At 39.0% G+C, this 23,001-nt stretch overlaps 1 protein-coding gene across 1 annotated transcript in view; it reads left to right on the top strand.

Moving 5' to 3' along the window:
- The window catches only part of LOC133246745 (ATP-dependent translocase ABCB1-like), a 109,933-nt gene that overhangs the window by 84,044 nt on the left and 2,888 nt on the right, over positions 1-23,001 (top strand). Inside the window, exons 4-7 of the mRNA XM_061415372.1 lie at positions 261-432; positions 8,807-8,931; positions 21,386-21,557; positions 22,847-22,960. Coding sequence (XP_061271356.1) covers positions 261-432; positions 8,807-8,931; positions 21,386-21,557; positions 22,847-22,960 — 583 coding nt within the window. The remainder of the gene's footprint in view (positions 1-260; positions 433-8,806; positions 8,932-21,385; positions 21,558-22,846; positions 22,961-23,001) is intronic.

The raw sequence follows: 23,001 nt of genomic DNA, 5'->3' as shown, positions 1-23,001 counted from the left end.
CCCAGAACCCTGGCAGGGCATGAAGAGGTCCCGCATGACCGGTAGTGAATGAGGGGTTGGACTTGCCAGACCCAAGACATCTTGTGGGAGTGAGAATTAGGGCAGTGACATGATACTTGCTGGGGATGTTCCTGAGCAAAATCCTAGATGTAAACTGATTTACCCCACACTGAGACAAACAAACAAACACTCAACTAGCTTCAGGAAAAAAGTTCTGGTGTTAATAATCCTGATGTTTATTTCTAACACTGTTCTTTCAGTGACGTCTCCAAAATTAATGAAGGAATTGGTGACAAAATCGGAATGTTCTTTCAGGCAATGGCAACATTCTTCACCAGTTTTATAATAGGATTTACAAAGGGTTGGAAGCTCACCCTTGTGATTCTGGCCATCAGTCCTGTTCTTGGCCTGTCAGCTGCTATCTGGGCAAAGGTAGGTGTGAAGCCTATGAATCCAGGCTATTAAACTGTCTCCACCCTCTAAAAACACTCCACAACTCCTCCAGTAGAAGGCTGTTTTTGTTACATTGATGACCCTGACACTGACGATGACGTTAAATCTTCTGATAAATCTTGGTGTTAAATCTGTTCACAATCAGTGGGAATAGGCAGTTGTGAGCTCACTGAGTTGTCCCCACCCAGACTCTGTGCTGTTACGGGGGGAAGGGAAAGATGGAGCTCTCCCATCTCCTTCTCTGCCTTCATGCAAAAGGCATGCTCGGCTCTCAGAGAGCTGTGTTCTCGGTAGATAGTTCCCTGTTCACAAGTAGAGCTTCAAGTTCAGTGACTAACACGTAAGTCCCACTCATTTACCATTACTGATGTCAGTGTTTTTGTAGATTTTATTTATTTTGTTGGCAGAACAGTTTTGTCGGCATTATAAATGGCTCTGTGTTTAATACATACTTAAGTCCACTGGTGTGAAGACAGTTTTTTAAAAAGAGGTTTTTTCTAGCCCCTTATGCATGTACCTCTGAGGTCTGTGGTTCCTTCTCTGTCACGAAAGCAAAGCAATGCAAATGGCCCTCCCCACCTCCGCAGGGAGGCCTTTCTCTTGAGACTGGGTGTGGTGTTCATTCTAAATTGATTTCCTGTAAGTGTAGGTGGCCATGGAGAGATTGGCCTGGTATGTAGTTTCTTAGAGAAAAAGAGAAATGAGAGACAGCACTACACATTCACATGGCAAAAGGATGTAGAATAACGGAGGGCCAAGCAAACCGAAGCCTAACACAAAACAAATCAGGCTGTATTAAGAAATTTAAAAATTTAACCCCGTGGGATGGATATTGTTTTCTGTTATAAATGGTAACTGCCATTTTTTAAAGTATCTACTGTGTCAGGCAAATACATATTTTTTCTCTTTTTTAAAAAATTTGTTGAAATGCAGTTAGTTTACAGTGTTGTGTTAATTTCTGCTGCTCAGCAAAGTAATGCAGATATACATATATATACATTATTTTTCGTATTCTTTTCCATTATGGTTTATCACAGGCTATTGAATACCATTTCCTGTGCTATACAGTAGGACCTTGTTACCCAGATTCCACTTTTTTTAGGTTAAAAAATCCCAGGGAATTGCAGAGTATAAAATAACAACATATCTTAATCTCCCCCCAAATTAGTAAATGTTAGTTACACTTTTTGCAATATTTAGCTATAATATTTTCTACATGTGAACTAGAAGTTTGTAGAATATTACAGAATATTTTCCCCCTCGTTCCATCATATTATCTTCTTCTTCAAAGGCATGAAATACATGTTGTAAAGTTTAGACATTATCTCATTTAACAGAGGAAGAAATTGAAGTTCTGAGAACTCTTATTAATTTATTGTTCAGACTAACACAATGTTTGAATGGTGTTCTTGGTGGCTAAACTGCATCTCTGTTGAAATATTTGGCAAAAGCCTTTGTGTTAATTGATTTTCTGTTTACTAGTATTTAGGCAAGTCAGGTGGCAGATTCTTCATATCAGTATTTGCTGAAAAACTGTTCTAAAATATATTGATGTTTGTTCTAGTTAAGTTAGGGGGAAAAGCAGTAAGTTAATCTTTTGATAATTAATTGTGCATTACTTCAGATACTATTTAATATTTTCTTTAAAAAATTTTTAATATAAATTTATTTATTTTAATTGGAGGCTAATTACTTTACAATATTGTTTGGTTTTGTCATACATTGACATGAATCCGCCACGGGTGTACGTGTGTTCCCTCCCCATCCTGAGCCCCCCTCCCACCTCTCTCCCCATACCATCCCTCTGGGTCATCCCAGTGCACCAGCCCCAAGCTCCCTGTATCATACATTGAACCTGGACTGGCGATTCATTTCACATATGATAATATACATGTTTCAATGCCATCCTTCCAAATCATCCCACCCTCTCCCTCTCCCACAGAGTCCAAAAGACTGTTCTATACATCTGTGTCTCTTTTGCAGTCTCGCATACAGTGTTATAGTTACCATCTTTCTAAATTCTATATATATGCATTAGTATACTGTATTGGTGTTTTTCTTTCTGGCTTACCTCACTCTGTATAATAGGCTCCAGTTTCATCCACCTCATTAGAACTGATTCAAATGTATTCTTTGTAATAGCTGAGTAATATTCCATTGTGTATATGTACCGCAGCTTTCTTATCCATTCGTCTGCTGATGGACATCTAGGTTAATTGTCTGATTGTCAGTCTTACTAAAAAAGAAATGAGGCCTGGTGGAGGAAGCTGCTTTGTCCTTGTGATTCTGAGGCTCTCTTCTGTAACTCAGAGGCACCAGGGCAAGAAGGCAGACCAGGAAGAGGCTTGGCCCCAGCAAGCTTCCTACTCCAGAAAGCCTCTTTTGATCTTTGCATGCAATTCTCTAACCCCGCCCAGAGATACTGGGTCCGCTAGGGGGCAAAGGGAGGGAAAACTACCATATCCTACTCCTACTGAGGTGGTCCAACCTTAAGAACACTTTCACTCCCTCAGGTAGCAGAAGCAGAGGCCCCAGCAACTGCAGACAAACCATGCTGACGAAAGTAATACCACAAACACTCTGAATGTAAAACTGCTGCTTGGCCCATAACTCACAGAAGTAGGTTAAGAAAGTGAAAGTGAAAGTGAAGTCGCTCAGTCCTGTCCCATTCTTTGCGACCCCGTGGAGTGTAGCCTACCAGGCTCCTCTGTCCATGGGATTCTCCAGGCAAGAATACTGGAGTGGGTTGCCATTTCCTTCTCTAGTAGGTTAAGAATTATATGCTAAATCCCCAAAGGGTAACAGCTTGCTAAAATAAAAGACTTTAAATAGGACCCAGAGTCTCCTAACATAATAGACACCACGCCCAGAATATAGTTAAAAAAAGACCACTTGTCATACCACGAAAATCACAACTTGAATGAGAAAAAAACACTTAACTGACAAGTGCTGATACAATTCCTATGTCAGTATTGTTTGGCATGGATTTTGGAATAGTCATCAGAAAAGTGCTTCACTAATCAATTACAAATTATCCTAAAACAAAAGGAAATAGAAAATATCAGCAGTGAAAAAGAAATTAAGAAAAAAGGATAGAATGGAATTAGATAACTGAAAGGTACAGCCGTAGAACAAAAGTCACGATGGAGGGGCTACTCTTGTTGAGTGGAGAGGACGGGATAGAGTCAGTGGACTGGAAATAGAACAATACAAGTTGCCCAGCACGAAACAGAAAATGAAAAGAGCCTCAGGGACCTGTGGGACAGTAATACGATATAGAACATTTGTGACCACCAGAGTCCCAAAAGAAAGGAGAGAAGTGAGGCTGAAGGAATATTGGAAGAAATAATTGCTGAGAATGTGCAAGGTTTGTGAAAGACAAACCTTCAGGTCCGAGAAGCTAAGCTAACCTCAAACAGGATAAACCCAAAGAAATCCATGCTAAAGCACATCATAGTTAAATCATTGAAAACTAAAGACAAAGAAAAAAGTTGAAATTGGCTAAAGATGAACAGCACACATTACCTACAGGGAACACCAATTTGAATGACAATATATTTCTTATCTGAAACCATAAAGACCAGAAAGAAGTGGCAAATTATTTTTCAAGTGCTTAAAGAAAAGACCTGTCAACTGTGGATACTTGGTTAAAGTATTTTTTAGGAATGATGGGGGAGATAAAAACATTCCCAGATCATGGAATACTATAGAGGAACTTTCCATTAGCATACCTCCTATTAAAGACTGGCTAAATGAAGTTCTTCAAACAGAAGGAAAGTGATACAAGGCATATTGGAGCATCAGGAAGGGAAAAGGAACAACAGAAAGAGCAGGAATTTGGGCCTTTCTTTTCCCAGGAGATTTCTAAATCATATTTGGTGATTGAACCCAGAATTATAAGTGGTAAAATGTTGATACCAGTAGATTTTTATGTCACCTATGAATATTGTGACATGCAGAACAACTAAGATGAAATAGTGATTAAAGAAATCTATTCTGTAAGTTCTGAGCTCCTGTTCTCCAGGCACAGGCAACTTTTACTGGAAAAATTTACTGGACATTTAAAGAGGAATTGACACCAATTTTATACAATCTCCCCTATAAGAAGGAAGACTTTATCTGCTTTCCCCCAAAAGTGGGAACTCTTGCTCTGTAAAAACCATGTAAAGGAGATGAAAAAACAAGCTACAAGCTGGGAAAAAGTAACATACAAGTCACATATCTGACAAAGGATTAGTCTTTATCCAATATATAAGGAACTCTCAAAATTTGATAGTTAAAAATCACCAAAACTACTATTTAATAGAAAAACCTGTAATCACTTTTTAAAATCCAGATACGTATTAGAATTATCTTGGAATTTTTTGAAAAATACCAATGCCCAGGTATTGCTTTTTTCCTCCAGAGTTCCAGATATGTTTCTAATAAGTAACCATGTTTCAAAACCACTGGACTGTATAATGATCTTTAATTTTATTTAGTTTGTTTCACTTTCTATTTCTTTTTCAGTTCTGGCATTTCATTTAGTTTGTGTTTTCCAATTTCTCCATCTCTCTTTTTTTTTTTAATGTTCTTTCTCAAGCCTTTATCGAGCATAGTAGAAAAGCTTTTGTCTACATATATATAAATAGTATGTATAATATATATTTTTTAGAAAACTTATAAACTTTTGCCCAACTGAAAAAAAATTGATGACATTTTGATTCCACTTGTTTGACTTAGTATAAATAGAATGCTAGATTTCTAATTAAAAAATAAATATGCCACAAGCAAACAGAGGTTTACCGTATAGCACAGGGAACTATAGTCAATATCCTGTAATAACCTGTAATGGAAAATAATCCGAAAAATAATGTGTGTTTATGTATAACTGCATCACCTTGCTGTGCACCTGAGACACTGAAGTCAGCTATATTCAATAATATATATATATATTAAGGAGAAAAACAACCCAAATGAACCAGTTAGGGATGGGCAGGAGAGAGAAACAAACGTCATCAGAGAGGTTATACAGGTGGCAGGTCAGCACATGAAAGGTTGTTTAACAGTGTTAGTCGTCAGTGAAAAGCAAATTAAACTTCAATGAGATACCATTATACATCTACCAGAATGGCTAAAATAAAAGTGAAACCCCAAATGCTGCTGAGATGCAGAGAACCAGGGTCACTCATTATTGGTGGGAGTGTAAAATGGTATTCAGCCTGAAAAAATAGTCTGCGATTTCTTATAAAACTAAACATGCAGTTACCATACAGTCCAGCAGTTGTATTGGACATTTATCTAAGAGAGACTATGTTCGTGTATTCACTCAATCTGTATTCAGGTGTTCATAGCAGCTGTATCGGTAATAGCCCCAAACTGAAACAACCCCCGACACTCTTGAACAGGTTACTGGTTGAGCAGCTGTGGTACATCCAGTGATACAAGGAAAGCAGTACTGATCACACACAGCCTGGATGAGTCTCTAGAGATTTGCACTTGGTGAAAAAGGCCAGTCCCGAAAGGTCACATACGTTATGCTCCATTTATATAATATTTTTGAAATGACAAACAGGCAGAACAGTTTAGTGGTTTTCAGGTGTTAGGGATGGTGTGGAGGGGAGAAACAAGGAGTAGGAAAGGAGGTGGCTGTGGCTACAAAAAGCAGGACTGAGGGATCCTTGTGATGGAGTTGTTCTGTATTGTGACTGTCGTCACGTGAATCTAACAGGATAACGTTGCTTGGAACTAACACACACACGAGTGCATGTAAAACTGGTAAATCCGAATAACATTGAATCAATGTTAAGTGTTAAATTTTTGGCCGGGATGATGTTCTGAAGAGATGTTGGAGATGTTGTTTGGGGAACACCAGATAAAGGGTTTATGGGATCTGACTGTCTTCCTTAGTGTCTTCTTTTGTGTCTACACTGTCTGCCTTTGTGTCTACAATTATCTCAGAGTAACAAGTTGAAAAAAATAAAGCATGTATAAATTATCCCAAACAAAATGAAATAAAACCCTACACTGAACACTAGAAAAAAGGGACAAAGATGAAGGCCAAAACATCTGTCATGGTCAAAACTATTGCTATTGCTTCTGAATGTATTAGTTTGAACAATATAAAGTGGCCTGTGTTAGCTTTTAATTTAAGAGGAATAACAATTTCATGTGTCTGGCACTAGTACAATTAGGCTTTGTTAAAAAAAAATTAGCAGCCTTTGGAAGAAGGGATGAGTTAGTGAAATTTGATATTGTTTAGGTGGGTGTTTGTAATAATGGAAGTATCACCATTCTGTTATTTTATATTAGAGGAACAGTAAAGTTGACTTTTCACATCCCTGAGAGTGTTCTTGGCTGGAGAATCCCAGGGACGTGGGAGCCTGGTGGGCTGCCGTCTCTGGGGTTGCACAGAGTTGGACATGACTGAAGCGATTTAGCAGCAGCAGAGAGTATTTGAAAGTGTTTTTTTTCTTTCAATAGACATGATCTGTTAAAAAACAAAACACTTCATGAACATTCTACCGTATTCTTGCCTAAGGATATGCTTATCATTATGGAAGGTCATAGAGAAGCCAGGTTTACTGAATCAGTTGGAATGACACTTGATATTTCAACAATAAATTAGAATAGCATGTTTTGAAACTCCTCAGTCAAAAATAGTTCTGCTAATCTTCTGTTGTCAGCTGCTTCTGGTGTGGTTGATGGTTGAGGTTTTCAACAAGAGCAGAGAAACAGAGCTAAACTGTATTGTATGCACCTCTTGCTTTATGCAGACCTGTTTGTTCAGGGATGACAGTGATCTCCCTGGGTCAGGCCCAGCGCTGTGAGCAGTTCTGGCAGATGTGATAGGGCAGCCCTAGGCAGGTCATTTTGAGAGGTCAGGAAGGTCTAGAGCATCAGAGGGTTGTTGTTTGGGTACCAAAGAAGAAGGCGAATAGAGTACAACATCTGCACATAGAACCTGGATAGTAAAGGCTCGTTTGCCCTCACCCACCCATTCCTACATCTGTCGTAGCTCCTTTACTTTCGCACACAGCAGAGGAAGAAATGCACTCTTAAAATCAAAACAGCTTTTAACTTTTTATGACAAGAAGGAATAGACTGTTATTACTTATACAAATGAGTCCACAGATGCTATAAATTATTTGTTGAAAGTAAATTTCAGGTAAAAATAGTGCTCCTTTGCCCACGCCAGTTGATTCCGTTTTAATCACAGGGCCCTCTGGGATTCCACACATGTCAGTGGCTGGTTTTATTTATTTATTTATTTATTTAATTTTTTTTTAATTTTATTTTTTAACTTTACAATATTGTATTGGTTTTGCCATATATCAACATGAATCCACCACATTTATACACGTGTTCCCCATCCTGAATCCTCCTCCCTCCTCCCTCCCCATACCATCCCTCTGGGTTGTCCCAGTGCACCAGCCCTAAGGATCCAGTATCGTGCTTCGAACCTGGACTGGCGACTCATTTCATATATGATATTATACCTGTTTCAGTGCCATTCTCCCAAATCATCCCCCCCTCTCCCTCTCCCACAGAGTCCAAAAGACTGTTCTATACATCAGTGACTGGTTTTAGAGAGAGATTCACTCCAGTGGCCATTAATTCATGCTGTGAAGCCTTAAATCCTGGATATTTCACTTATTAGCAAATGACTTGACCTCTTTCTCGTTCCATTTCCTCATGTATTGAGGGGGGAAAATAATGCCTACTTCTTGGTACAATTGAGAAGAATTGGTGAAGGAGATCCTGTGTATATAAAGGACCCAGTACTGTTCCTTCCAGAGAACAGATGCTCAGGGACCAAACAGAAAAATCAAAGCGCTTCCATGAAAGAGACCTCCACGGTGGCCCAGTGTCGTGCTCAGAAGCCCTGGTAGAAGGAGCTCTGCTCCCCTGCCATTGGAAACCTCCTCGAGGTCCTGTCACTGCACAGGGCTGGGGCCCCTGTGTTCTCCTGGCCTCCTACCTTGGCATTTCTGAACCAGAGTATAATTAGCAATTGCTATGTTGAGTACACCTATTTTTTTTGATATACTGCCCCATTTTCTGTATTTATTGATGTTTAGAGTATACACTTCTTTTTAAGACGTAAAATCTCCCCCAGAGTCCCAGATTTATTTATTTGTATAAGAATCCATGGGGTATAGTGAGAAAGTTGAAATTTTACTTTATTATATACCATCTCAGTCCAAAAAGAAATGGCTACAATATGTATACTAAAAAATAGGACTTCATAACCAAAGACGAGTAGAAGATTTATATACAGTACAGTACACTATGTACCAGCAGCATTTGTGTACAAAAGGTAAAATTAACTTGTTAAAAAATTTAAATTATCTGCAATTGCATTTTTAAACAGATACTGTCTTCATTTACTGATAAAAAACTTTTGGCATATGCAAAAGCTGGAGCAGTAGCTGAAGAGGTCTTAGCGGCTATTAGAACTGTGATTGCATTTGGAGGACAAAAGAAAGAACTTGAAAGGTTTGAGTCTCCTTTTTTAAGTTGGTAGAGATGTTAAATCCTGTCATCTTAAATGCCCTTCAGGTTGCTGGTGATGATTCTAAGGGTATTCTCTGATGTATATGTTTCCTTAAACAGCTTCTTGGATATATTACAGCATAGTTAATATTCTGGAAAAGTTGTGATTCTAATTGTTGTAATTTTCTTATATCTGCTAATTGAAAGTGTTTTCTAGAGTCTCCTAGGTGGGTAGTGAGATAAAATAGTTTCTTAAGGCTGAAACATAATTAATATCTCTGATGATAATTTTTCTCCATCAAGTTAATTTTTGTTTCTCTAAGAATGAGTATTTTGTGGTAGATGGATGGGGTCATTAAGTCAAAATAATGGTTACTTCTGGGGGAGGTGAGGGGTTGGTGATAAAAGTGGGGCACGTGGCAGGGGCATCTTGATTCTGACATTGTTGTATTTCATGACCTCAGCTGTGCTTACATGAGTGCTCACTGTATACTCTTTAAGCTGTACACACTGTGTTTGCAGGGTACTTTTCTCAGATGATACATTTCATACCCATAAAGATGTCCTCTGAGAGATTTGTGATGGCCGTGTACCTATCATAGTTCAGAGGAAAGCAGCATCTGTGCTCTATCTCACTTTTTGCGAAGGATTTTGCTTTTGCCTTAACATGAGTCTGACTAAAAAATGGAAAGTCTTGCTTCATTGCTTTGCAAATACCCAGTCAAATGAAGCCCCTCTTCTCTTGGAGCGTAAATTCTGGCAGGGGCAGGGGACAGATACAAACAACCACAGGTCAACAACATATCTAATGTACTAGTTGGGGTAAATATTGTTTGGGGAAGTTAAATACTCGATTAGAGTCATGGGGGGGTACTGTTTCAAGAGTGTATTCAGCAAAGTACTTTCTGAATAAATGTCTGAGTAGAGACAGAATGAAATTTTAAACTTGGCGTTCATTTCCAATTTTTCTCAATGGAGAGGTGTGTCAGAAAAAGAATCTGTTTACCAATATGGGGCAACAAATCTTATCTGATTCTGCCTAGTTACTGCGCCAAGGGGGGAAGCATCTCTCTGTAGATATCAAAATTGCAAGCCTCACCTTCATGTGCTGCTAGAGTCTGAATTTATAATACTCTGAGCACCAGGGAGCTCTCTCTTCCTAAAACTGAGGGTTTCACATTAAAAATGAATTCGAGTCCAGTGGTAGCACTAAGGTGTTTGGTAGAAGTTTAAAAATTGCTGAAAATTCGTGAACTAAGCAGCTAAATTAAGAAGTTAGAAAAAGAATAACAGAGAAAAGGAAGTAGAAGAAGGATAAAGGATTAAGAGCAAAAAGATTTTAATAGAAAATAAACATGAAGAAGCAAAGTTCAATTCAGTTCAGTCGCTCAGTTGTGTCCAACTCTTTGTGACCCCATGAATCACAGCACACCAGGCCTCCCTGTCCATCACCAACTCCCGGAGTTCACTCAAACTCATATCCATTGAGTCAGTGATGCCATCCAGCCACCTCATCCTCTGTCGTCCCCTTCTCCTCCTGCCCCCAATCCCTCCCAGCATCAGAGTCTTTCCAGTGAGTCAACACTTCACATGAGGTGGCCAAAGTATTGGAGTTTCAGCTTTAGCATCAGTCCTTCCAAAGAACACCCAGGCCTGATCTTCTTCAGAATGGACTGGTTGGATCTCCCTGCAGTCCAAGGGACTCTCAAGAGTCTTCTCCAACATACAGTTCAAAAGCATCAATTCTTCGGCTCTCAGCTTTCTTCACAGTCCAACTCTTACATCCATACATGACCACTGGAGAAACCATAGCCTTGACTAGATGGACCTTTGTTGGCAAAGTAATGTCTCTGCTTTTGAACATGCTATCTAGGTTGGTCATAACTTTCCTTCCAAGGAGTAAGCATCTTTTAATTTCATGGCTGCAATCACCATCTGCAGTGATTTTGGAGCCCAGAAAAATAAAGTCTGACACTGTTTCCACTGTTGCCCCATCTATTTCCCATGAAGTGATGGGACCAGATGCCATGATCTTCGTTTTCTGAATGTTGAGCTTTAAGCCAACTTTTTCACTCTCTCTTTCACTTTCATCAAGAAGCTTTTGAGTTCCTCTTTACTTTCTGCCATAAGGGTGGTGTCATCTGCATATCTGAGGTTATTGATATTTCTCCTGGCAATCTTGATTCCAGCTTGTGCTTCTTCCAGTCCAGCGTTTCTCATGATGTACTCTGCATATAAGTTAAATAAGCAGGGTGACAATATACAGCCTTGACATACTCCTTTTCCTATTTGGAACCAGTCTGTTGTTCCATGTCCAGTTCTAACTGTTGCTTCCTGACCTGCATATAGGTTTCTCAAGAGGCAGGTCAGGTGGTCTGGTATTCCCATCTCTTTCAGAATTTTCCACAGTTTATTGTGATCCACACAGTCAAAGGCTTTGACATAGTCAGTAAAGCAGAAATAGATGTTTTTCTGGAACTCTCTTGCTTTTTCAGTGATCCAGCGGATTTTGGCAATTTGATCTCTGGTTCCTCTGCCTTTTCTAAAACCAGCTTGAACATCTGAAAGTTCATGGTTCACATACTGCTGAAGCCTGGCTTGGAGAATTTTGAGCATTACTTTACTAGCATGTGAGATGAGTGCAATTGTGCAGTAGTTTGAGCATTCTTTGGCATTGCCTTTCTTTGGGATTGGAATGAAAACTGACCTTTTCCAGTCCTGTGGCCACTCCTGAGTTTTCCACATTTGCTGGCATATTGAGTGCAGCACTTTCACAGCATCATCTTTCAGGATTTGAAATAGCTCAATTGGAATTCCATCACCTCCACTAGCTTTGTTCGTAGTGATGCTTTCTAAGGCCCACTTGACTTCACATTCCAGGATGTCTGGCTCTAGGTCAGTGATCACACCATCGTGATTATCTGGGTCGTGAAGATCTTTTTTGTACAGTTGTTCTGTGTATTCCTGCCATCTCTTCTTAATATCTTCTGCTTCTGTTAGGTCCATCCTTTATCGAAAGAAGCAAAGGGTTGACAAAGAATCATAAACTAATTTTTATGAAAATATGGATAAATAATGAAGTAGTATTTTGCAGGTTTAATCAGAAACAAAATGAAAGAGAAAAGGAAAAACATTGCTACAGATTTTTAAAATATTACTTTAAGAATTACAGTTTTATACCAGTAATTAAAAATCCCTGATGAGATAGATGATGTCCCAGAAAAATATAGGTTAAAATTCTCACTTAAGACAAAAACTTGAGTAGAACCATAATTATTAAAGGAATTGAATCCAGTTTAAAATCTCCGTCTTTTGCCTTTCATATAGATACACACATAAACACGCAAAAACCACCAGGTCCAGATAATTTTCCAGACAGATTTTACCAAAACTTCAAGAAAGAGATAACCCCATCTTACAGAGATTGTTTGAGAGAATGAAAAAAACATATATAAAGTTGTAAGTTCATTTTATGAGGCTAGTATAACCTTGACATCATAACAAAATAGCAGGTATATGATAAAGGAAAATTATAAGACAGTTCCATCTAAAACATAGATGCAGAAAATCTAAATTATTTGCTAAATGAATCAATGTGAAAACTATCATCAGATTAAAAAACATTTCTGAAACTGATGGCTTGATCCCATAAGTGCAAAGATGATTTAACTTAGGAAATCCATGAATATCGTTAACCACACTAGTAGATTGGAAGAAGGACATTTTGTTTTGATGGATGAAGTAAAAGTATTAATTATGGATGATTCATGACAAAAACTTTCTTAATTTAATAAAGAGTATGTACCAGATACCTACAGGAAATTTTATTAAATGGTAAAATGTTAATAGCATTCCTTTAAAATAATGAAACAAATATGTCTGCTAGCACCATTTCTATTTAGGCTTGTACTGTTACAAGATAATAAAATAAGGAAAAAATAAGAGTAAGAATAATAAAAATAAAAAAGAAAAGTTATTAGGTTGGTAAACAAAAAGAAAAACTGTCATTCTGTATAGAGTATGTGATTGTCTACACAGCAACTCCAGTAACAGTGTAATAAGATCTGCAGACTAACAGTGTACGGAAAGGCCTCTGGGTACCTGCTGACAGTTCAGGGGTAAAAATGGCATTCCTGTGAACAGTTAGAGAACATGTAGTGTTCTGTCAATTCTAGGATGCACATTTTTCTCTTGCAATTCATCAACTCTGAAATTGAGACAAATCCAAGCTGAATTCTTGCAGGAAGGATTTGTGTTTGCTTCTGCCACTCACTGGGGGCACTATTAACCTGAGCCCATGTACATTATATTCTTTGTCTAGGAGTTTTTGAACCACACTGGTGAATTCATATTTTTCAGACCTGCATAAGCATTGCCTTTTATGATTCCGGTTCCCAGGGCACATGTTTTCCCCCCGACCCTTCATCTGTTGTCAAGGTTGAGACAAGCAGGCTCTCCTGCTGTCACTTTCCATGGTGCACATGCTTATTATATTCAGGCTGTAGCCTTTTGGGTCCCTGCTGTATATGGAGAGTTCTGTTAAACTCCTTTATTAATGTTGCATAGAATAACACGATTATAATACTTCTTAGATTAATGGCATCCAAAATTTGAAGAACATGATAATTTTAGAAGATATTATTAGCAATGAAAAACTATAATGATGTATAACCTGGGTGTAAGGAGGGAAAGGTGTCAAGTCCAATATTCAAAACTTAGATAAATCTTATTTTAGTTCACTGGAAGTTTAAAGGAATTGAAAGTATTTTTAATGGAGTGATCGAAGTAATTAGATCTAAGTAATTAGATGGTGATGCAGCCTTGAAATTAAAAGACGCTTACTCCTTAGAAAGAAAATTATGACCAACCTAGATAGCATATCGGAGAAGGCAATGGCACCCCACTCCAGTACTCTTGCCTAGAAAATCCCATGGATGGAGGAGCCTGGTAGGCTACAGTCCATGGGATCGCTAAGAGTTGGACACGACTGAGAGACTTCACTTTCACTTTTCACTTTCTTGCATTGGAGAAGGAAATGGCAACCCACTCCAGTGTTCTTGCCTGGAGAATCCCAGGGACGGGGGAGCCTGGTAGGCTACAGTCTATGGGGTCACACAGAGTCGGACACGACTGAAGTGACTTAGCATAGCATAGCATAGACAGCATATTAAAAAGCAGAGACATTACTTTGCCAACAAAGGTCCGTCTAGTCAAGGCTATGGTTTTTCCAGTAGTCATGTGTGGATGTGAGAGTTGGACTATAAAGACAGCTGAGTGCTGAAGAACTGATGCTTTTGAACTGTGGTGCTGGAGAAGACTCTTGAGAGTCCCTTGGACTGCAAGGAGATCCAACCAGTCCATCCTAAAGGAGATCAGTCCTGGGTGTTCATTGGAAGGACTGATGTTGAAGCTGAAATTCCAATACTTTGGCCACCTGATGCAAAGAGCTGACTCATTTGAAAAGACCCTGATGCTGCGAAAGATTGAAGGCAGGAGGAGAAGGGGATGACAGAGGATGAGATGGTTGGATGGCATCACCGACTCAATGGACATGGGTTTGGGTGGACTCCGGGAGTTGGTGATGGACAGGGAGGCCTGGTGTGCTGCAGTCCATGGGGTGGCATAGAGTTGGACATGACTGAGCGAGTGAATAAGTAGATACAGATTTTTTTGTTTTATTTTTTAGAGAAGATAGTGATCAACTTTTTTTTTTTTTTAGAATTTTATTTTATTTTATTTTTTAATTTTATTTTATTTTTAAACTTTACAATATTATATTGGTTTTGCCATATATCAAAATGAATCTGCCACAGGTATACATGTGTTCCCCATCCTGAACCCTCCACCCTCCTCCCTCCACATACCATCCCTCTGGGTCGTCCCAGTGCACCAGCCCCAAGCATCCAGTATCGTGCATTGAACCTGGTGGACTGGCGACTCATTTCATATATGATATTATACATATTTCAATGCCATTCTCCCAAATCATCCCACCCTCTCCCTCTCCCACAGAGTCCAAAAGACTGTTCTATACATCAGTGTCTCTTTTGCTATCTCGTATACAGGGCAGAAAGTGAAGAGGAACTCAAAAGCCTCTTGATGAAAGTGAAAGTAGAGAGTGAAAAAGTTGGCTTAAAGCTCAACATTCAGAAAACGAAGATCATGGCATCCGGTCCCACCACTTCATGGGAAATAGATGGGGAAACAGTGGAAACAGTGTCAGACTTTATTTTTCTGGGCTCCAAAATCACTGCAGATGGTGACTGCAGCCATGAAATTAAAAGACGCTTAGTCCTTGGAAGGAAAGTTATGACCAACCTAGATAGCATGTTCAAAAGCAGAGACATTACTTTGCCAACAAAGGTTTGACTAGTCAAGGCTATGGTTTTTCCTGTGGTCATGTATAGATGTGAGAGTTGGACTGTGAAGAAGGCTGAGCGCCGAAGAATTGATGCTTTTGAACTGTGGTGTTGGAGAAGACTCTTGAGAGTCCCTTGGACTGCAAGGAGATCCAACCAGTCCATTCTGAAGGAGATCAGCCCTGGGATTTCTTTGGAAGGAATGATGCTAATACTGAAACTCCAGTACTTTGGCCACCTCATGCAAAGAGTTGACTCATTGGAAAAGACTCTGATTCTGGGAGGGATTGGGGGCAGGAGGAGAAGGGGATGACAGAGGATGAGATGGCTAGATGGCATCACTGACTCGATGGACGTGGGTCTGGGTGAACTCCAGGAGTTGGTGATGGACAAGGAGGCCTGGCGTGCTGCGATTCATGGGGTCGCAAAGAGTCGGATACGACTGAGCAACTGATCTGATCTGATCTGATCTGATACAGGGTTATTGTTACCATCTTTCTAAATTCCATATATATGTGTTAGTATACTGTATTGGTGTTTTTCTTTCTGGCTTACTTCACTCTGTATAATAGGCTCCAGTTTCATCCACCTCATTAGAACTGATTCAAATGTATTCTATATAACGGCTGAGTAATACTCCATTATGTATATGTACCACAGCTTTCTTATCCATTCATCTGCTGATGGACATCTAGGTTGCTTCCATGTCCTGGCTATTATAAACAGTGCTGCAATGAACATTGGGGTACACGTGTCTCTTTCAATTCTGGTTTCCTCAGTGTGTATGCCCAGCAGTGGGATTGCTGGATCATAAGGCAGTTCTATTTCCAGCTTTTTAAGGAATCTCCACACTGTTCTCCATAGTGGCTGTACTAGTTTGCATTCCCACCAACAGTGTAAGAGGGTTCCCTTTTCTCCACACCCTCTCCAGCATTTATTGCTTGTAGACTTTTGGATAGCAGCCATTCTGACCGGTGTGAAATGGTACCTCATAGTGGTTTTGATTTGCATTTCTCTGATAATGAGTGATGTTGAGCATCTTTTCATGTGTTTGTTAAGCCATCTGTATGTCTTCTTTGGAGAAATGTCTATTTAGTTCTTAGGCCCATTTTTTGAATGGCTCATTTATTTTTCTGGAATTGAGCTGTAGGAGTTGCTTGTATATTTTTGAGATGAGTTGTTTGTCAGTTGCTTCATTTGCTATTATTTTCTCCCATTCTGAAGGCTGCCTTTTCACCTTGCTTATAGTTTCCTTTGTTGAGCAGAAGTTTTTAAGTTTAATTAGGTCCCATTTGTTTATTTTTGCTTTTATTTCCAATATTCTGGGAGGTGGGTCATAGAGGTGGTCATAGGTCCCCTAGAAAATTGGAAATTATTGGAAATTAGTTTTTCTTGAATATCAGGAATAGACTCGAGACTACAACCTGATGGCCTAAGGTTCTAAGGAGTGGGTTGCCATTTCCTTCTCTAATCTTTGAATAAAAAATAGAAAAATATCTTTGTTAATCAGTGCTCAGGCTGATTTCTTTATACATTCTAGCATTATTCATATATTAAATGCTGGCATTCTTATAGAGTTTGAATTCTGGTATTAAGCTAATTCAATTAAGCAGTGGTTTTTTTTTTTTAAGTAGATACAAATAAGTAACCAGGTCTTCAAAAATTATAATAAATTTTGAAAAACCAAAGTAGCCCTCACTGTTTTTTTTTTTTTAACATCAAAAAGCTTAAAAATCAACTATCTGTTAAACAAAATGAAAATTTAGAAATGTTTTCTCAAAATATGGATATAATTATGTTGACCCCTCCAGAATATGACGGAAATACTTTTCTGAATTTTATTCAATTTTAATTTTCTTATGCATTAGGTGATGTTGTTTGGTATTCGTATCAGAATTTCCTTGAAAAGCTGTTTTTATTAACTATTTCTTATAATGATTATTCAAAAAGTAAATGTAAAAGTGTTTTGAACAGTTAAAAACCTAAGAAAAGGAAGTTTCAGGTCATAATCATATTCCTCTGTTTAAGTTTTCGGATAATTCCTAATGCTTCATCAGTTACCTTCCCTGTTGATGCGAACCTTGTAAAAGAATTAGCACAGTTCCTCAGGCAGTGAGTTGTAGGAAGTCTGTATGTCTTGGACATCTTGATATGCTGCTTTATCTTTGCCTTTTTTGCCCTCATATGATCCCTGGTCAAAATAATAAGGTGGAAGAAAAGAGAAGGAAGGGAGGGAAGAGAGTAGGAAGGAAGAAAAAAATCATCAGAGACATGAGTTAAATCATGAATTGTTTAAATGTGTTTTGAAGGAATCAAAGAATGTGCTGATGAGGGTGAGCAGGACAAGTTTACTTCAACCATGGCGGTCACGGAAGGCATGCGTGTTGGATACTTGAGGTTTCCTGGAGGCTGGTACTTGAGGGAAAAGAAAAAGCCTGCTGTAGTCGGGTAGGGACACAAGAGTCTTCCAGGTTTCCCGAGATGGCAGAGACTTTAGTATATTCTAGAAAATATCCTAAGGCTTCTGTGACTGGAGCTTGGTTGAGTGAAAGGAGATTGAGGTGAAGAGGGGCTGTTGAGGGTGGGTGGGGGCCAGAACATGGGGACTTGCATGTCCTGGTAAGGAGTCAGGATTTAACTCCAAGGGCACAGGGACGCAGTTGAGGGATTTAAACAAAGGAATGACTGACTACTTTATATTTTTAAATCATTTCTCTGTCTGTAATTGGTCCGGTGAATGGATGAAAGCCATCAAAGATTGGAACTGCTCAGAAGACTGTTGAAGTGGTCCAGGAGAAGGAGGATAAGTCCCTGGATTTGGGATATAATTTGGAAGTAGAATTATTAAGGGGCTTCCCAGGTGACTCAGTGGTAAAGAATCCGCCTGCCAATTCAGGAAATGTGAGAGACGCAGGTTTGATCCATTGGTCAGGAAGATCCCCTGGAGAAGGAAATGGCAGCCCATTCCAGTATTCTTGCCTGGAGAATCCGATGGACAGAGGAGCCTGGTGGGCTATAGTCCATGGCATGGCAGAAGCTTCAGACATGATTGAGTGACTAAACAACAGCAATAATAGAATTATTAAAGCTATTCTTAGACCAAATATAATTCTTCAGTTTTCCTTCTAGTTCCTACCCTTCCCTTTGCTGCTTCCACATAGACAGGAATTAAGGTCTTTACTCTGATTTTCTCTTCAAATTAGCAGGTATAGTAGGATCTCTCAAATTCTCTCAGAATTTAAAGTGGATTTAATTCAGTAGTATACAGTGGGGCTTCCTTGGTGGCTCAGACGGTAAAGAATTTGCTTGGAATGCAGGAGACCTGGGTTTGATCCCTGGGTCGGGAAGATCCCCTGGAAAAGGGAGTAGCTATCCACACCAGTATTCTTTCCTAGAGAATCCCATAGAGAGGAGCCTGGCGGGCTACAGTCCATGGGGTTGCAAGGAGTCAGACAGCACTGAGTGACTAACACACACACAGCAGAAATTTTTCCTTGCTCTCATAGGTGGCTATTTGCATCATTGATAAATGTGTTCATATTACTTAAGAAAAATAGTTTTCTCTAATTGTCAATGTTTTGTTATGTAACTTTGATCCCTTTTAGGAAATTCTACTTTACCATTTCGATACTAGAGTTTTTAATGAATTGATGATTTTAATATCTGATTTTGTACATGTGACATTTTTGTTGACAAGCTAATGAGAAAGCCTATGCAAAAGGAGTAGTGTTTGCTTCTCCTCCTTCCTTACCCCCTTCTTTTTTTCATTTATCTCTTCTGGCATCTAAGTGATTTTCTTCCTTGTTGCTTCTTCCTGTGCAAAAGTTTCCTCTGGCTGCTTGGGACACAGCATATCACAGTGATTTCTACGTTAGTCTCGGTAAGCAAGAACTGAAATAAAGGCAAAACAAAGTATGAGTCATAAGCGTTAAAGTTCCTTAAGTGTAATCATGTATAATTTATGCCCAGTGGTACCTTCATATCACATCAGCTCATAAAGTGGGAGACATGTATATTCAACCATTGAAGCACATTTCTCAAAAATAATTTCCTGTTCAAGGGTTATAACTGGCTAGTTGAAGGTTTAAATTTTTTTGGAGGCAGAAACTTTCATAATGTATTACCATTTTATCACTATAAAGTTCCATTTAAATTTACTCTTTAGGAAGTAATCATGTAAATTTCATTGGGCCATACCATGCTTTGGTAACTGGTTATTGGTGAGGTAGATTTTAAATGTCATGAGGTCATGAAAGAATACATGCTCATATCTGAGCAGGGCTTGACCTCTGCTTGTACATTCTCAAATGGAACAAATCCCCCAAAAAAATTAATATAATACTGTATAATGCTTATACCACCATGTGTTTATGGATCAAAGAACTCAAAATTTACATCCTATTAGAAATAAATTCTTTGATTTCAGCAATTATGAGCTCCTCTTTTTGCAAGGCGATGTTCTGACGTCCTGTAGAGAGTTGTATTAAGAGAATAAGGACAGATTTACAATCTGTTCTCTCTCTGATTGTTTTGCCGTGGTTCTGTATCTGCAAAGATCCTTCTTTTTCTTTAAATCTGATCCCCATTCACTTATCTCCATATCTCTCTTAAGCAGAACAGTCTGCTATGTACCTATCTCCTTTAATTTGAATATCAGAAATTAACCACTTCCTCAGGGTTTAAAAAGTGCTCAAATTATGTTAAGTGATTAGAATGAGAGGGAAATGTCTATCAATGGTCTCCAACATTGCTTTGGTTTTTGTTTGCTTCCTTGGTTTTGCCCTCTTTTGTGTAATCCCCTGTATTTGCTCTAAGAATTATTCATGGGTGCTTCTCTGGTGCCTCATATGATAAAGAATCTGCCTGCAATACAGGGGACCTGAGTTCTATCCCTGGGTCAGGAAGATCCCCTGGAGGAGGGCACAGCAACCCACTCCAGTATTCTTGCCTGGGAAACCCCATGGACAGAGGAGCTTGGTGGGCTACAATCCTTAGGGTTGCAAAGAGTCAGACACGACTTAGCACAGGACACAGTTTATTTACACGTAAAAAGCCTTAGATGGCAATTCAGAGCACTCAGATTGCTCCTACGCGTGTGTTTTTATCATTTGGTCCTTCCAGCAGGCCCAGAAGGAGGCAGGGCAGGGCAGGGAGCAAACTGCCTTCATCCTTGATGTGCAGAGGTTTCAAGGACTTACTGGTATTGAGTACTTTTTTTTTCATTAATTTTTATTGGAGTATAGTTACTTTATAATGTTGTGCTAGTTTCTATCATACAGCAAAGAGAATGAGTTATATATATATGTATCTATACACACACACACACACACACACACACACACACACACCCCTGTATCCCCTCTTTTTTGAATTTCTTTCCCATTTAGGTCACTGCAGAGCACTGAGTAGAGTTCCCTGTGCTCATTAGTTATCTGTTTTACGCATAGTATCAGTAGTTGTGTATGTGTCAATCCAAACCTCCGAATTCATCCCACCCCATCTCTTCCCCACCTTGGTGTCTGTATGTTCTCTACGTCTGTGTCTTTATTTCTGTTTTGCAAATAAGATCATCTATACTATTTTTCTCGATTCCATATTTGTGTTAATATATGATATTTGTTTTCTTCTGTCTTATTTTGCTCTGTACGACAGTCTCTAGGTCCACATCCCCACACATGTCTGTATTGAGTACTTTCTAGCATTATATCTTCATTTTATTGATACATTTAAAATGCATGCAGATTTTAAAGGGAAAACACAAGTGTTTTCATAGCTTGTGTTTTGTCTTCTATATGAAACAGTGCAAGTGCTGTAGTCTGCTAAGTATTACTTCTTTTATTTCACTATTGCTAAGGCCAGAGAAGATGCTTTTAGAACATGCCTCCACAAATTACTTAATTTCCATAAGGCCCCAGTTTCTCCTTTTCTACAAGAAGAGATTAAAATAGTACTAACATCGTAGGGTCAAATGGAGAAAATACATGCAAAGCGCCTATCAGAGGCCTTGGTGCGTCTTGAGTACTCAACAACCATCATGCTGTACTGACCCATTTTGTAAGACGTTACAAGCATGTGTGATAATTTGTTACTTCTCCCAGGCACAACAAAAATTTGGAAGAAGCCAAGGGAATTGGAATAAAGAACGCTATCACGGCCAACATCTCTATGGGTGCTGCTTTTCTGTTGATCTATGCGTCCTATGCCCTGGCATTCTGGTACGGGACCTCCTTGGTCCTCTCAAGAGAATATTCCATTGGACAAGTGCTCACGGTAAGTGATATAGTAAGAGATGAATTGCTTTTGAAATGTCAATGAAATTTAGTGGTGTTGGTTTGACTGTTAGAGAATATTTTTTTGAAGAATTATTAAATAATGGCCAAGAAGAGTGAGTAAGAGCCTGGGATTTGATATCAGGACGATCTGATTCAAATTCTGGCTCTGCCACTTACTGAGTGTATGATTTGGTTCAGCCACCTAGACTTTTGAAGACTCTGTTCATCTGCAAAATGGAAATGACAGGAGTAAGACGCCATAACTTTTAGTGTTGTTGTAAGGACTAATTGAGAAAGTGAATATAGAAACACTTAGCAAAATTTCTTCTCTGTAAATTGTTGGATAATATAACTACTGTGTGATTTACAAAGAAATGAACAGTGACTTTAGTCCTCTTTAACACCTGTAGAGAAACAGTGTCAAATGTACGATAAACTGATTTGGGCAAAATGAAAAAAAAAAAAAAATCTGTTCATCAGACCTCAAAAAGAATAGAGTTTGGTGGAGGGGGAAAAAAAGACTCCATCTGATGGAAAATGTGTGCTTTATCATTTACAAAATATTTTCCTGTGTACCGTTCCACCTGATACAACAACACTAAGATTGCTTGGTAGGGAAAACAGAATCTTTTCTCTTTTGCAAATAAAGAAATTGAAGTCCAGACTGTCAGAGAATCACCTGAAGACATACAGCCATTTAGTGCTTAATCCGGGGTTCAGACCTCAGGTTTCTGAGTCTCATAATAGGGTTTGAAGGCAGTGGCACCCCACTCCAGTACTCTTGCCTGGAAAAATCCCATGGATGGAGGAGCCTGGTAGGCTGCAGTCCATGGGGTCGCTAAGAGTCGGGCACGACTGAGCGATTTCACTTACACTTTTCACTTTCATGCATTGGAGAAGGAAATGGCAACCCACTCCGGTGTTCTTGCCTGGAGAATCCCAGGGACAGGGGAGCCTGATGGGCTGCCGTCATGGGGTCGCACAGAGTTGGACACGACTGAAGCGACTTAGCAGCAGCAGCAGCATACCCTGCTGATGCTCTCAACCAAAATTCTTAGCCTTTGAAGACATATGAAAATATTCCAGTCATATAGAATTTATTATTTCATTGATCCAGTAAGACTAATTTAGCATTCTCAACTGAAAAGTACTTCAATTTTAAAAATAGTTTTAATAGTCAGTATTCATGTTATCTTGCTGTGTAAAAATTTAACTAGCAATGTTAAAAGTATGAAAAAAACGTACTAAATACTAAGTAACTCAATGCTTTTACTTCACATTCCTCAGGTCATCTTTTCTGTATTAACTGGAGCATTTAGTATTGGACAGGCATCTCCAAACATTGAGGCATTTGCAAACACAAGAGGAGCAGCTTATGAAGTCTTCAAGAGCATTGATCACGTAAGTCTGGGCTGGCCATTTATCTATCTGTCTAAAACAGT

Source organism: Bos javanicus, chromosome 4 (genome assembly GCF_032452875.1).
Source record: "Bos javanicus breed banteng chromosome 4, ARS-OSU_banteng_1.0, whole genome shotgun sequence".
NCBI classification, from domain to species: Eukaryota; Metazoa; Chordata; class Mammalia; order Artiodactyla; family Bovidae; genus Bos; species Bos javanicus.
Note: the sequence above shows the minus strand (reverse complement) of the source record. Positions and strands in the feature narration are given on the sequence as shown.